The sequence below is a fragment of the Brachyistius frenatus genome, unplaced genomic scaffold, assembly GCF_029030835.1.
Source record: "Brachyistius frenatus isolate BFR_SWC_R1_liver_20210118 unplaced genomic scaffold, ASM2903083v1 Contig_25, whole genome shotgun sequence".
NCBI classification, from domain to species: Eukaryota; Metazoa; Chordata; class Actinopteri; family Embiotocidae; genus Brachyistius; species Brachyistius frenatus.
This window is the reverse complement of record NW_027210624.1, coordinates 4361665-4377852: the sequence shown is the minus strand read 5'-3', so window position 1 is coordinate 4377852 and position 16188 is coordinate 4361665. Positions and strand designations below refer to the sequence as shown.

At 43.3% G+C, this 16188-nt stretch overlaps 1 protein-coding gene across 1 annotated transcript in view; it reads right to left on the bottom strand.

The window, feature by feature from the left end:
- The window catches only part of reck (reversion-inducing-cysteine-rich protein with kazal motifs), a 93250-nt gene that overhangs the window by 13273 nt on the left and 63789 nt on the right, over positions 1-16188 (bottom strand). Inside the window, exons 11-16 of the mRNA XM_069698105.1 lie at positions 8941-9153; positions 5070-5206; positions 4594-4737; positions 4327-4515; positions 1097-1219; positions 8-179 (exon numbers count right to left, since the gene is read on the bottom strand). Coding sequence (XP_069554206.1) covers positions 8-179; positions 1097-1219; positions 4327-4515; positions 4594-4737; positions 5070-5206; positions 8941-9153 — 978 coding nt within the window. The remainder of the gene's footprint in view (positions 1-7; positions 180-1096; positions 1220-4326; positions 4516-4593; positions 4738-5069; positions 5207-8940; positions 9154-16188) is intronic.

Below are 16188 nucleotides of genomic sequence, written 5' to 3'. Positions count from 1 at the left end.
AACCCACCTCTGGTTTCTCTGGCAGGGTTTGTTGGTGCATGGGTTACTGAGGCGGCATTGGCCAAAGACAAACTGATCGTCCTTGAATCCCATACAGCGAGCAACACAGGCACTGGGATAGGTTCGTCCATTGGAGGCACAGACGGGGACAAAGCGGTCAGGACAGCTACAGGGAAGACCTGAGCGAGGGCAGAAATGACAATTATTATGAAAAAGGAAAGCCTTTAGTCAATGAATGGACACGGTGATTGGGGCCCACAATAAGCATGGATATGCAGTTTAGCAATTGCCTATATGAAAGCTTTAATGGAAAATGACCTACAACCCAAAATATTTGGGTTATATTTTCAAAGCCCTGGCTATTGGTTCATTGTAATCATCAAAATGTGCATGGCTCTCAGTTAGTTTGAAAGCTGTTCAATCATCCCACCATATTTTTATTGACCTACTTTTAGCAATGTAACCACAATCCAAGATCATATCACCATAACTGATAGAAGAACTGTATAGAACTATGGAGATAGAACACAAGTTATAAAAGGCTGTTATTTCAGTAATTAAAGATATTTGACTTAAGATATTATCCCCACTCTGCCTCAAATTTCCCCAAAAACTCCAACTAAATTCCCATTTAATGTACTGAGCTTCGATTAAATCAATGCAGTTTACAGGTTTTTGTAAGCTGACTCAGCGAAATAACAGCTCATGAGTCTGAATGGAACTTCTACCACGGCCCCTGTGTTGTCTGAAAATGATGAAAATGCAATGTGTCATTTCTCAGCCTGTTTTTGAATACATGTTATCTGCTACATATTTAGTTTAAATTTTTTTTCTCTTTTCCTACCACTGACATTTCTGACATCCCTGCTCTGTCACAGGTCAAACCTTAATCTCCCAAAATGCACATGATAGAAAAGCAGGTTCCAGTTAATTAAGATTTACATATGATGAGGCAGGGATAAGGACAGCCACGAAGTAGAAATGCGGAGTGGTAAGTGTGGATAACTGTGGCTTTATAACACTGCGGCTCTCTTTGTGGTGTGTCAATCTTGTCTAAAAGGGCCAAACCCTATTTAAATAATTGCAAGGTATTCACCAGTGAAGTGTTGATGGTCATCATCTGAGTTGCCCAAGCTGAGACACTCTCTGGTGGAGCAAATGATGTCACCAGCAAAGCAGGAGCAGGTGTGGCAGTCGATCCTGAAAGATGTCCCATGACCTGAAGGAAACACACAGCAAGACAAACCAAGAAGACAATGTCCAAAGTGTTGAACTGAATGAATAAAATGTCAGAATTAAACATTCCAAAATGTCCAAAACAAGAACAGGATGAGGGAGTGAAACTAGTGAAATGTTCAAATAAAGATTTCTGATGACAGTAATGGCCTTTGTTGGATGCATGACAGCAGAGAGGGCCAGTACAGAAGGCTGTTCATTGGAGTCAGCAGAATCAGTACAAACAACACTAAGATAGATGGTAATATGATAAAAAAAAACATCTCCCAGTTAAACCAGTTGTTTAGACATACATATACTGAGATGTTCACCTCAACAGAAAACTGCAATCAATTAAGAACTGCTCCTGACTTGGCATTAGCCATCTTAAACGCAGCAATGTGCTGAGTCAGTAACATCTAGGCAGCAGATTGGTAATCTCACTGTTTTTGCATTATAGCCCTTTTAAAACTTGGTCTGTAATATTTGTCAAGTCTTAAATGTGACAGTTCGTTGTGATTCAGACATCGGTGACTTTTATGTAAAAGTTCTTTACATTTGGTTCATTCTGGCCTCTAACGAGTGAGATTTGGCAGCACAGAAAGTTAATATATCAGACAAGATTTTGATGTCACTGCTACAGGAAACTCTTCCTTGTTTTATTATCCCCCCCAAAAAAATCCTCAATTAATTATTGTTCTCTGTCAAAACCTTCTGAGTCTTGCCTGGCATAAATTTGCAGCTTTTTAAACATCACTTCCTTGGCTTTCGAAGTGGCTGGTAAGAAAACTACGCCTGAAGGTTGTAATCTTTGCGGGGTTAACTGTCAATGTGACGGAATCTATTTCTGTGTTGAAAGTTATGCAGAAATGTTTTTATTTCTCCTCACTGATTTAAAACCCTGTTGCCCAAAAGTTGGGATGCAGTGTAAAATGGAAATAAAACCAGAATGCAATGATTTGCAAATCATGTAAACCCATATTTAATTGAAAATAGACCAAAGAAAACATATCCAATGTTGAAACTGAGAAATTGTGTTGTTTTATGAAATACAAATGCTCTGTGGATCTCTCAGCAGTGAAGATGGAAAAGGGGTTTACACCTGTGAAAGATTGCTTGGACAAATAGTGCAACAATCTAAGAAAAATGTTCCTCAACATAAAATTGCAAAAAATATGAGGATTTTATCATCTATGGTACACAATATCATGAAAAGATTCAGAGAATCTGGAGAAATCTCTGTACACAAGGTACGAAAATCTATATTAGATGGCTGTAATCTTCAGGCCCTCAGGTGGCACTGCATTAAAAAAAGACACAATTCTGTAATCACTGCATGGGCTCAGGACACTTCCAAAAAACATTGTCTGTGAACACAGTTCACAGCATCCACAAATGCAGGTTAAAACTCTACCATGCAAATAAGAGACAATACATAAACATGATCCAGAAACACTGCTGCCTTCTTTGGGCCCGGGCTCATTAAGATGGACTGAAGTGTAAAACTGTCCTGCGGTCCAGTGAATCAAAGGTTGAAATTCTTTTTTGAAATCATGGATGCCGTGTCCTCAGGGTTACAGAGGAGCGGGACCACCCAGCATTTTATCAGTGCTCAGTTCAAAAGCCATCATCTGTGATGGTACAGGGTTGCATTAGTGCACATGAAATGGGTAGCTTGCAGATCAGGGAAGGTTCCATTAATGCTAAATGATATATAGAGGTTTTGGAGCAACATGTGCTGCCATCCAGACAGCATATGTTCTGCCTATTTCAGAAAAAAACCAACCTGTCCAGACCTGTCACCCATTGAAAACATTTGAAGCAGCATGAAATGAAAAAGATGACAACGGAGACTCTGAACTGTTAAGCAGCTGAAATCCTATCTCAGGCAAGAGTGGGACAATATTTCACTTTCAAAACCCAGCAACTGGTCTCCTTACTTCCCAAAAGTTTACAGAATGTTGTTGAACGAAGACGTGATGCAACAGTGGTAAACGTGCCCGTGTCCCAACTTTTTTGAAGCATGCTGGCATCAGATCCATATCCACAGAGCATATATTTTTTCATAAAACAAAACAATTTCTGTTTCAACATTTTATACGTTGTCATCGGCCTATTTTCAATTAAACATGGGTTTTACGTGATTTGCAAATTATCACATTTGTTTTTATTTACATTTGAGTGTTTTTGTTTTCATTTACAGCCTCCAGACACGATTAAAAACGAGATTGTTTGTTGTTTTTATTTAGTTTAGTTTAGTTAAAGCACATTGAATTGACTTTAAGGTAACCAAAGTCCCATTTGGACACAATATATTACCATAATTTTACAGCTTAATTTACTCTCTAAAAACAAACCTCTCAGAACACCTCCTACTTAAAGAAATGCTGTAAGGTGGGTAAGGGTTTGCTATAGACAGAGCACCCATCCATTTGATCCAAGACCAACTGTGAGCTCTTAATTCTTACTGTCCACAGTCTGGGGCCAAGCAACACTCTCAATTCCTCGTGTAGAAAGAGCTTTTTTGAAGCATTGAAGTATATCCCCTACTGCTTTAACACTAAACAACATTCTTGACAAACAAAGCCAGGCTAATGTGACCTTAGCAGGATTTGATTGCATGGTTACAATATGTTTAAAGAGATTATTGGAACCAGAGGGCAGCATAAAAACTGGAAAGTTTATCACCATTAGGAAACCAATGGAGTGGGGATGGTGAGGTGGGTTTTTTTAAACTCAGAACAGAGCCAGGTTACCAGTTTCACCCTGCTTTTAGTCTTAATACTAAGTTTAACTAACCAGGTCCTGTCCTATTCACAGACCTGATATCAATCTGCATCTCAGTCGAGACAAGGAGTAATAAGCATATTTCCTAGAATATCAAAGTATTGCATCGGGGTACTTCCTCAGCCCTAAGTTAAGTAGTTTGCAACTGCAGTAAAAATGGGTGCCGGTTGCCACCTGACACCTAGATCACTACTGAGTACTGCTAAAATACAGCATTAATAATTCTGTTACAAATAACAGGTTATATATAAATCTTTTAGACTCTATTAAAAACTTTTTAAGGACTTGTGGAAACACTTTGGACAGGAAAAAAATAAATCTTACTCTTCCTCTGCCCTCCTACAATGCAGGGCTTATTGATGTCCACACAGGGCATCTCCACACAGTTCTCCAGGCGCCCGCTGGGACCACAGCTGCACACCTCATAGCACCCAGCAGGACCAGTACGAGTTGGCACTTGGATACGAGCTTCTTGTTGCACCAGAAACTCAGAGGCCTCACCTAGTTTGCAGCCTGGAAACACACACACAGACTTCAGACTCTGGAGAGAATGCTGTAAAAGCTCCTGAAAATTGCAATAGTTGGTCCTACCTGGTACACAGAGGTATGGCTGACAGCTGAGTTCATCAAGGCAGCCTTTGCGGTTGACCTGGCATAGGTGGTTACTGGGACAGGGGTTGGGGTTGCATGGATGGATGACCTCCTCGACAATGTTGTTGCCTAAGGAACTGGGCACTGGAGGGTGTGTGAGGGGAGAGGTGGAAGATTGAAATTCAACAAAACAGTTAGTCCATCAGATATGACAATACACTGTCTGTGCACTGATGTGAAGTCTTTGTACAACCCAGTTTCCAAAAAAGTAGTCAATAAAACCAGCTATTAAATGGATAAGTTAATGTTTCTCTGTGCCTATTGAAACATAAATAACAAACTGTTGGCTAAAATGTTAACTATAATAACTTTTTTAAATGGTATAAAGTGAGTGTTGAGTCTGTCAGCTTCTGAGCTTCTGTGGTCCCCTGGCCTCTAGTGGCCACAACTTGTATGTACTGTACACTGTGGCTCACTGAGGTATCTGTGGAGGGGAATGCAGCGTTCAGGGTCATCAATGGGTGACAGCAGATCACAGATCTTCTCCGGTGTTTGTCCTTCATGAAAACGTTTCCTGTCCCCACACTGGGTCAGGATGTCCACACAATCTGACCTGAGGACAGACAAGAGAAAACATGACACTAACACGAGCTGGTACATACATTACAGCCCGGCTTGAAACAAAGTCAATCAAGATTGAATGGTCATGTGTAAATTCTGTGCCTACAAACGTAGATGTCTTAAGTTTAAGAGGGTTGTAAGCTAGACTGGGTGTAAAGTGGGGATGTTGTGCTGTTATGCAGTGCACACACATGTTGGTCTTTCTATAGCAGTCTGGACACAAATTGACCAAATGCATTCCCAAGTCCCTTCCCTAACCTGAACAATCACAACTAAAAGCAAAACCACAACCGTTTCCCAGACCTAAACCTGATTCAAAACTGAACCCCAAAATAAAACGGGTCCTCACGAACATAAACATCCCAGGCCCATGAGGTATTTATGTTCTCATTATTTGCAAAACAGTTTTATTCTAAGAAAAGACAGCGGCGTAGAACAAAATGGATTCAGTATTTAGCCTGAAAGTACTCAGATGCCTGAAGTGAACAACAAACAATTGTCATTACAGCAAAGAAAAAACATAAATATGAGTTTTCTGACGTGAGCCGCTCTTCTCACAATTTAAACGATTGTGTCTTACGCTGCCAGTAAATGCCAAAACACACAGAAAAAACAACCTGCCAGAGAAGCTGTTTCAATGCACCACTGAGAGCATGCACACACACTGCATCGCCACGCAGTATGCCAGCTACGAAGCAGCGGAAAAGAGAGCTCTTCAGAGGGTCATAAACACCGCCCAGAAGATCACCAACTGATCGCTGCCCACCTTGGAGGACTTATTCAGCGCTCGCTGCAGCAGAGCAGCCAACATCCTGAATGACCCATCCCACCCTGGAACCAGTCTGTTCAACCTGTTGCCTTCTGGCAGACACTACAACTCTATCAGATCACAGACAAATAGTTTCTACCCCACAGCCACATGCAAACTAAGCTTCCACTAGATGCCACCTTACAAAGTGTCTATTTATTTCTATCTATTTATGATCTATTTATAACATGTCTACAAAGTATATATTCATACCCATGTATACAGCATATGTATATAGTTTCTGTTTAGGTAGGTAGGTAGGTATTTACTTTATTAATCCCCGAGGGGAATTTTTTTTCGCTACAGCAGCATACAGAAGCAATAAGATAATAAGCTACAGCAGCATACAGAAGCAATAAGATAATAATAGAAATAATAGAATAAAATAATAGAATAGAATAGAATAATAGAAAAGCAATAAAATAGCAGTAAAAAAATATAAAATATAAAATGCACAGTATATACAGTACATTATATATCTATATATATTATATACAGACAAACCAAGAAACACAGTCAACATATATATATATATATATACAGTACAGTATATATATATATATATATATATGTATTATATACAAACAAACCAAGAAACACAGTCAACAGTGTTATTGTACTGTGATGGATTTTGCCAGAGGTGAGTTATTGTACAGTCTTATTGCAGTGGGCAGGAATGATCTCCTGTATCTGTCCTTGTGACAGCAGAGCTGGAGGAATCTTTTAGAGAAAGTGCTCCTCTGTCCCTGCAGCAGGTGGTGGAGAGGGTGGACAGGATTATCCAATATGGACAATAGTTTGTTCAGCGTCCTCCTCTCCACCACCTTTTCCAGGCTGTCCAGTTTGTAGCCGATGATGGAGCCGGCCTTCTTAACCAGTTTGTTAAGTCTGTTGGTGTCACCGGCTCCAATGCTGCTCCCCCAGCAGACCACAGCGAAGTACAATGCACTGGCCACAACAGACTGGTAGAACATCTCCAACATCTCGCTGCACACATTGAAGGATCGAAGTTTCCTCAAGAAAAAGAGTCGACTCATCCCCTTCTTGTAGACAGCATTGATGTTGGTCTTCCAGTTCAGTCTGTTGTCGATGGACACACCCAGGTACTTGTACTCCTCAACCATGTCCACCTCCTCTCCCAGAACTCTCAGCGGTTGTGGAGCCGTCGTCTTCCTCCTGAAGTCGACCACCATCTCTCTGGTCTTGGCTACATTCAGGAGCAGGTGATTCCTTCCCGCCCACTCCACAAAGTCCTCCACTACTGCCCTGTACTCATCCTCCCGTCCATCCCTTATACATCCTACCACTGCAGAGTCATCAGAGAACTTCTGCAGATGGCAGGACTCTGAGTTGTACTGGAAGTCAGTTGTGTATAAGGTGAACAGGAAGGAGACAGAACAGTTCCCTGAGGAGCTCCAATACCACTGACCACCGTATCAGACAGCACACTGCCCAGACGGACAAACTGTGGTCTGCCTGTCAGGTAGTCAGTGATCCAGGAGACGGTGGACGCGTCCACCCCCACCACCCGCAGCTTCTCACTCAGTAGCAGTGGTTGGATGGTGTTAAATGCACTGGAGAAATCAATGAAAGTGATTCTCACAGAGTCCCCGGTTCCATTCAGGTGCGACTGAGCTCGTTGCAGCAGGTAGATGATGGCGTCATCCACTCCTACATGAGGCTGGTACACAAATTGCAGAGGGTCCAGTGAAGATTTCACCAGCGGCCTGAGGTGGGCCAAGACCAGCCTCTCCAGCACCTTCATCACATGAGATGTGAGGGCAACCGGTCGGTAGTCGTTGAGGCCAGATGGAGTCGTCTTCTTGGGGACTGGAACCAGGCAGGACGTCTTCCACAGCACCGGGACCTCCTCCTGCTTCAGGCTCAGGTTGAAGAGGTGTTGTAGGACCTCAGCCAGCTGGACGGCGCAGGTCTTCAGGACCACGGGGCTGATGCCGTCAGGTCCTGCAGCCTTGCGCTGGTGGATTCTCTCCAGCTGTCTCCTAACCTGGCCAGTCGTCACAGAGAGGGGGTGTGTGGTGTGTGTGTGTGTGTGTGTGTGTGTGTGTGTGTGTGTGTGTGTGTGTGTGTGTGTGTGTGTGTGTGTGTGCGTGGGGGGGGGGTCAAGGTGTCGATGGAGGAAGAGCCCTTTGAGATTGAGGGCTCTATGCAGTTCACCAGGGGGCGCAGAGGGGGGGGGAGGCAGCAGAGATGTTTGGGAGGTGTAAGGTGTGGAGGAGACAGATGAGGGTGGTGAACTAAACCTGTTGAAGAAACAGTTTAGCTCATTGTTCCTCTCCAGGTTCCCCCTGATTGTTCCTCTCCAGGTTCCCCCTGGTTGTTCCTCTCCAGGTTCCCCCTGGTTGTCTCTCTCTCCCCTTGAACCCAGTAATCTCCTTCATACCGGTCCACACCTCCCTCACGTTGTTCTGTTGGAGTTTGGCCTCCAGCTTCCTCCTGTAGGAGTCCTTTCACTCCCTGAGCTTCTCCTTCCTACGTAAATACTCCTATGTATGCAGTACTGTACATACCATTTAACAACTGCACTACCTGCATAATATCCGAAAGGCTTCCTCAGTTTTGACAACTTCTGAAGAACTTGAGAACTGAAGAAGCCTTTTGGATGAGAAGTGAAACATCTTCAAGAATTTCATGCAAGTCCTTTTGCCTTAATAACACTTAAATTGACCATGGACTGGATGAATGAGAATATTCATCAGTAATACAGGTAAGCATGAAGGAAGTGTTGCATTTGCATTAAGTGAGAAACAGGATAGATTAGAAAAAAAAAGATCTGTCCCAATTGTCCCTGCTTGAGAATGTTCAGTATTTCCAGATAACACTGTATTCACATGGATATTAGCAAAAAAGAAATAACTGGTTTGCAAATCCATTTGTCATGGTGGGAGTAGACCTACTTGCATATGATGCTCCCCCTGGACTTGCTGTGGCAAGGTTTGATCTGCAGGGAACAGGCCACGGCCATCCACATATCTGGCAGACACTTCCTTATGTCCAGCACAGGGATGTTCATGAAAGGCATCTTGATCGTCCCATTGGACCACAGCTTGATGTCGTTCATGGCACCCTGGTCTGACTGGACGTTACAGCTGCGGAAGAGCTCCGTTGGCCTGTGGATAGACACACATAAAGAGATGACTTTGGAAAAGGTAAAAGTAAAATTAAGAAAATGATTTAAACTTAAACAGAAAAAAAAAAAAAAAATCAAAGAATAAATGTGTTTAGAGGAAAAAAGCAACAATCACATGGTCAGTATCTGGACACAGAGTATGCACAGAGTATGCAGGCAGATGTCTCCTCTGTATGCCATACAGAGAAAGCTAAAGTCCCTTTGAATAACCAAAGAGTTGTTTTCCTCCTTCACTACATTAGGGAGTGTCTTTGATGTGTGATTGGTGGGTTTGGTCTCAAGTGAGTCAGCTAATTGGTTGTTTATAACCGAAGAAAGTTCCAAGTTGAATCTCTGGGTGCAGTTCCCTCATTCCATTTGTGCCTGATGAGAGGCTGCTTTGTTTATCTTGAAATGAGTTATTGTGTGTGTGTGTGTGTGTGTGTGTGTGTGTGTGTGTGTGTGTGTGTGTGTGTGTGTGTGTGTGTGTGTGTGTGTGTGTGTGTGTGTGTGTGTGTGTGTGTGTGTGTGTGTGTGTGAGAGAGTGTCTCTGTGTGTAACCCTGGAACCTTAAAGCAAGCCAACCCCAAGGTGGTCAAAGTGTGGTTTTCCTCTCAAACCAAACCAAAACTAAATGCGGCAACAAGCTGATTCACCAGATTTACAAACCAAGTCAACTAAGGTAATGCAGTTAACAGAGTAAATGAGGGAAATACTGGTCAACACTGTGATGAATGTAATACAGTTCATAAGCAGTAAATGGTTTAAAAACATGTTTAAAAACAGAGTAAGACCAAAGAGATGCCGTGCTAACACATGCGTTTTCACAAAGTTAAAGGATGTGAAGCAGCTAACTCAATACGAGTGTTGATCTATTTTTAAGAGACTGCACCAGAGGCCATTATTTTAGCCAAAGGATGTTTTCTAAGCAATATCCCCTTCGGGCCTGCAGCTCCCCAAGTCGCCCTTCTACCAGCAGAACCCCCAGTTGTCCTTGCTCTCCTCCACCAGCAACACCAGGTAGCCCAAAGGAAAAGCAGTCCTATTGAAATGGCTGTCCACCTGTGCAATTTTATCACCACTTACACTTAATTACCTCAAGTATGTGGTGTTCACTAATTATTCTCTCTCACTTTACATCAGTAATCAATGGGACAGGCACCTCAGGCTGGAACAGAAAAATAACCTGAAGATGCAGGGATAAAAGTTGCTGTATTTATTGCTATTGTTGAGCTGTAGTGAGAAAAAAATGTCAGGGACGGAGTCACAGAAATTGAGGGAGAAAAAAGAGAAAAGTAAATAATGCATGAATCAAGATGGTGGTGCCCCACACTCCAAGAGGAAGAATAACTCCAGTAGTTTGGAAGCAGAGGTGCTGCTGCAGGAAGTGAACAGCAAAATATTTTTAAGAAATAAAAATACACTGAAACCACTTTGTTTTGATAGTGATGTTTTTCCTTCTTGACATGTATTGTAATAAATAAAGAAGCACAGTGTAAAAATAAAAGTAATGTTAATTTACCAACAAGCAATTCATTGCTATCACACTTGGACAGCAACTCCTGTTGCGCTCTCCAAGCCAACTGCAATTATTTCCTCATCTGGATCATCTACCTGTCTCTTAGACACCATCCCAACAAGACACATCAAGGATGCCTTCCCTTTAATTAGTACTTCCATATCAGATCAACCTAACCGGCTATGTACCGCAGGCTTTTAAAGTGGCTGTAATTAAACCTTTACTTAAAAAGTCGACTCTTGATCGAGCTGTTTTAGGAAACGACAGACCAATTTCCAACCTGCAGTTTATTTCTAAAATCATTGGAAAAAGTTGCTGCAAATCAACTTTGTGATCATTTACAAAGGAATTATGTGTTTGAAGATTTTCAGTCAGGCTTTAGAGTACATCATAGCACAGAAACAGCACTGGTGAAAGTTACAAACAATTTTCTATTAGCCTCAGACAATGGACTTGTACTTGTTCTTTTGGACATCAGTGCTGCTTTAGATACAATTGATCACACAACTTTATCACAGACATTGGAAAATATTACGAGGATAAAAGGAACTTCATTAGACTGGTTCAAATCGTACTTATGAGATAGATTTCAGTTTGTTCATGTCAACAATGCGTCTTCCAGGCAAACGAGAGTTAGCTATGGAGTTCCACAAGGTAGGTAGGTAGGTAGGTATTTACTTTATTAATCCCCGAGGGGAATTTTTTTTCGCTACAGCAGCATACAGAAGCAATAAGATAATAATAGAAATAATAGTAAAATAGAAAAGCAATAAAATAGCAGTAAATAGCAGTAGAAAATATAAATATAAAATGCACAGTATATACAGTACATTATATATCTATATATATTATATACAAACAAACCAAGAAACACAGTCAACATATATGTACTGTGATGGATTTTGCCAGAGGTGAGTTATTGTACAGTCTTATTGCGGTCGGCAGGAATGATCTCCTGTATCTGTCCTTGTGACAGCGGAGCTGGAGGAATCTTTTGGAGAAAGTGCTCCGCTGTCCCTGCAGCAGGTGGTGGAGAGGGTGGACAGGACTATCCAATATGGACAATAGTTTGTTCAGCGTCCTCCTCTCCACCACCTTTTCCAGGCTGTCCAGTTTGTAGCCGATGATGGAGCCGGCCTTCTTAACCAGTTTGTTAAGTCTGTTGGTGTCACCGGCTCCAATGCTGCTCCCCCAGCAGACCACAGCGAAGTACAAAGCACTGGCCACAACAGATGGTAGAACATCTCCAACATCTCGCTGCACACATTGAAGGATCGAAGTTTCCTCAAGAAAAAGAGTCGACTCATCACCTTCTTGTAGACAGCATTGATGTTGGTCTTCCAGTTCAGTCTGTTGTCGATGGACACACCCAGGTACTTGTACTCCTCAACCATGTCCACCATCTCTCCCAGAACTCTCAGCGGTTGTGGAGCCGTCGTCTTCCTCCTGAAGTCGACCACCATCTCTCTGGTCTTGGCTACATTCAGGAGCAGGTGATTCCTTCCCACCCACTCCACAAAGTCATCCACTACTGCCCTGTACTCATCCTCCTGTCCATCCCTTATACATCCTACCACTGCAGAGTCATCAGAGAACTTCTGCAGATGGCAGGACTCTGAGTTGTACTGGAAGTCAGTGGTGTATAAGGTGAACAGGAAGGGAGACAGAACAGTTCCCTGAGGAGCTCCAGTACCACTGACCACCGTATCAGACAGCACACTGCCCAGACGGACAAACTGTGGTCTGCCTGTCAGGTAGTCAGTGATCCAGGAGACGGTGGACACGTCCACCCCCACCACCCGTAGCTTCTCACTCAGCAGCAGTGGTTGGATGGTGTTGAATGCACTGGAGAAATCAAAGAAAATGATTCTCACAGAGTCACCGGTTCCATCCAGGTGAGACTGAGCTCGTTGCAGCAGGTAGATGATGGCGTCGTCCACTCCCACATGAGGCTGGTACGCAAATTGCAGAGGGTCCAGAGAAGATTTCACCAGCGGTCTGAGGTGGGCCAAGACCAGCCTCTCCAGCACCTTCATCACATGAGATGTGAGGGCAACCGGTCGGTAGTCATTGAGGCCAGATGGAGTCGTCTTCTTGGGGACAGGAACCAGGCAGGACGTCTTCCACAGCACCGGGACCTCCTCCTGCTTCAGGCTCAGGTTGAAGAGGTGTTGTAGGACCTCAGCCAGCTGGACGGCGCAGGTCTTCAGGACCTGATGCCTTCAGGTCCTGCAGCCTTGCGCTGGTGGATTCTCTCCAGCTGTCTCCTAACCTGGCCAGTCGTCACAGAGAGGGGGGTGAGGGGTGTGTGTGTGTGTGTGTGTGTGGGGGGGGGGGGTCAAGGTGTCGATGGAGGAAGAGCCCTTTAAAGAGTACTTTATCCAGACTGGTTAAAGTCTCCAGTAACTGCCAAAAATGCACCGGGATGCTGAGTCTGTAGTTTAGCCACAGCGGAGTGGATGGTGTCCACTGCTGCCTCTGCATCAGCTGATGGAGGAACGTACACAGCGATAACAATGGCGGACGTGAACTCCCTCGGTAAATAATAAGGGCGCACCCCCACGGCTAGCAGTTCAATGTCCGGGCTACAGAAACGTTCCTTCACACACACATGGTCGGGATTGCACCACCTCTCGTTCACATAGACTGCAATCCCTCCACCTTTCTTCTTACCGCTCCGAACAACGTCTCCGTCCCCCCGAACAGTCCTGAAGCCGGTACGGCCGCGCTGTGGTCCGGGAGATGTGAGTGCAGCCACGTCTCGGTGAAACACATGATGCTGCACTCCCGGTACTCTCTCTGGGTCTTTACCAGCGCGCCGAGCTCGTCCGTCTTGTTGGCCAACGACCTCACGTTCCCCATTAAGATCGCCGGTACCGCTGGTTTATATTTCCTCCTTTCCGCCTTTAGCTGAGCTCCAGCTCTGCAACCCCGCCGTCTTCTCCGAAGTTCAACGGGGATCTCAGGCCTCGCTCCGGGCAGCAGCAGTCGAGGGCTACTTAGCACGATCAGCTGATCACGCGAGTAAACAATAACAGAGCCCCCAGCCAGAAACGTGGAAAAATTACGGTCCTTTACGGACCGTTAACTTAACACACGAGAGAAAGAAAAAAAAAAAACAACTCCAAAGAGAGAAGAAAGGCTTAAAAAATACTAATAAACAACACACTCGGGGAGGGGAGCTGCTGCAACAGGCTGCCGCTAGCGCGGCGCCATCTTAGCCGAGGCTCAGTGTTCAGCCCAATACTTTTCACTTTGTACATACTTCCATTAGGAGATATCATCAGGAAGCACTATGTAAACTTCCATTGTTATGCACGCAGCTATATCTTTCTATAAAAACAGATGAAACAAATCAGTTAGTAAAACTTGAAGAATGTCTAAAAGACATAAAGGCCTGGATGACCAACAATTTCCTGCTTCTAAATTCAGACAAAATGGAAGTTATTGTTCTTTGTCCTAAACACCTCAAAAACTCTTTCTCTAATCACTTAGTTACTCTGGATGACGTTGTCTTGGCCTCCAGCAAAACTGTGAGGAACCTTGGAGTCATAATTAATGAGGATTTGTCCTTTAGACACCATATAAAGCAAATCTCCAGAACTGCCTTCTTTCATCTACATAATATTAATAAAATCAGGAAAATCCTTCCTCAGCGTGACGCAGAAAAGCTATTTCATGCATTTGTTACTTCCAGGCTAGATTATTATAATTCCTTGTTGTTAGGATGTCAAAATTACTCATTAAAAACCTGCAGCTGATCCAAAATGCTGCAGCAAGAGTACTGATGGGATTTAGCAAGAGTGATCATATTTCTACTGTTTTAGCTTCTCTTCACTGGCTTCCTGTTAAATAAAGAATATAATTTAAAATTATCCTTCTGACTTACAAAGCTCTTCATGACCAGGCTCCATCTTATCTCAGAGAGCTCACAGAACCAGATCATCCTGACAGAGCACTTTGCGGTCAGAACACTGGTCTACTTGTGGTTCCCAGAGTTTCCAAAAGTAGAATGGGAGGCAGAGCTTTCAGTTTTCAGGCTCCTCGCATGTGGAGCCAGGTCCCAGTTTAGGTTCAAGGGGCAGAAACCCTCTCTAGCATTAAGGTTAGACTTAAAACTTTCCTTTTTGATAAAGCTTATAGTTAGGGATGGCTCAGGTGGCCTGAGAAGTAGAAAGGAAAATTATATGAAAATGATTATCCCCTTTTGGTGAAAAATAGAAAAAAGGGTGACTCCAGTGTCCTTTGTCTCATAAAGGAGATGCTAGAGTTGGAGAAGGAGGCAGAGAAAGGTTCAACTACAAGCTAGCATTAACATGATAAAGGAACAGACTGGGAGAAAGGCCAAAGAGCGAGAACAGCAGTGCATTCAAATAAAGGTTTGCAAAGACGCAAAGTAATGAACTTATTTCTGAAGTCGGAAACGTGTTTTTCAGTATTTGTTTATTGAGATCAAATATTTGAAACAAGGATTTTAAAGATTTGTTGTTATGTGGGAGAAGGTCAATGTAGCAAAAAGAACATTTTAGTAGTATAGAGTTTTCCATTTTTGAAGAGTGTAGAGCTTTGTGTCAGGTTAGTTGTTAAGCTAATGCATCATGGCTAAATTCTCCCCTGCTCATTCAATCTCTGCACCGAGTGGCAGTGGTGGCCCATCTGGAACCAATGATGTAGGGGCCAACAGCTTATCCAGCCCTGTTCTTGTGCTGCTGAGAAAACAGCTTCCCTCTCTCAGCCAGCTCATATAATCCAGAGACCCAGAACTCTTGCATCATGTAGGCTACCAGGATGCCCATCCCTTACAATTGAAATATTCTGTCATATTCAGTAAAATTGGGAATATGTGAGCCATTGACAGCACCTATTCATTGTGGCATACCCTCTTTGTTAGAAGTAAAGAGACAGATCTTTCTCCTTCTTTTTGATTGCTACCCGAGCACCTCTTCAGGCAACAGGATTTCTTCACACATGCACGCCATAAAGCTATAGAACACAAATGTCAAAGTTACTTCCTCATCTTTGTTCTTCTCTCAGTCTCATTATATGAAATACTGCTAATTGTTGCTGGAATTTTTGCTTCTTCACTCACCATTTTGCTCATAATTGGCATAATTTGCACGTCTCATGTCCAACTCTGTTACAATTAAAAAAAAATCACACAACAAAAGGCACATAGCTCTGATCCAGCGTTCTCAATCACGTTGCACAGAAGTGATGTACTTGTCCCAAAAGTTGCTCTGTCTACGTTGTGTCCTCGTTATTTCAGAGTTGAATGCAAACTGCGAAAAGCCTTAGAACCTACTTAGTTCTGGTGGAAACTGTCTGGGTGGTAGTTCCCCTCAAGAAAGTCCTTAGAACTGTTTGGTCCGAAAACAACTAAAGTCTGACATGAGTGCAGGTGCAGACTGGACTATGACACTTCAATTAGCACGGAGACAGGGAATGCAGAGAAGCAAGATTGGGAGGGAAAAAAATACGAAACAGCTCAGTTTGTACCCCCAAGGGGAGGGGGGAGCC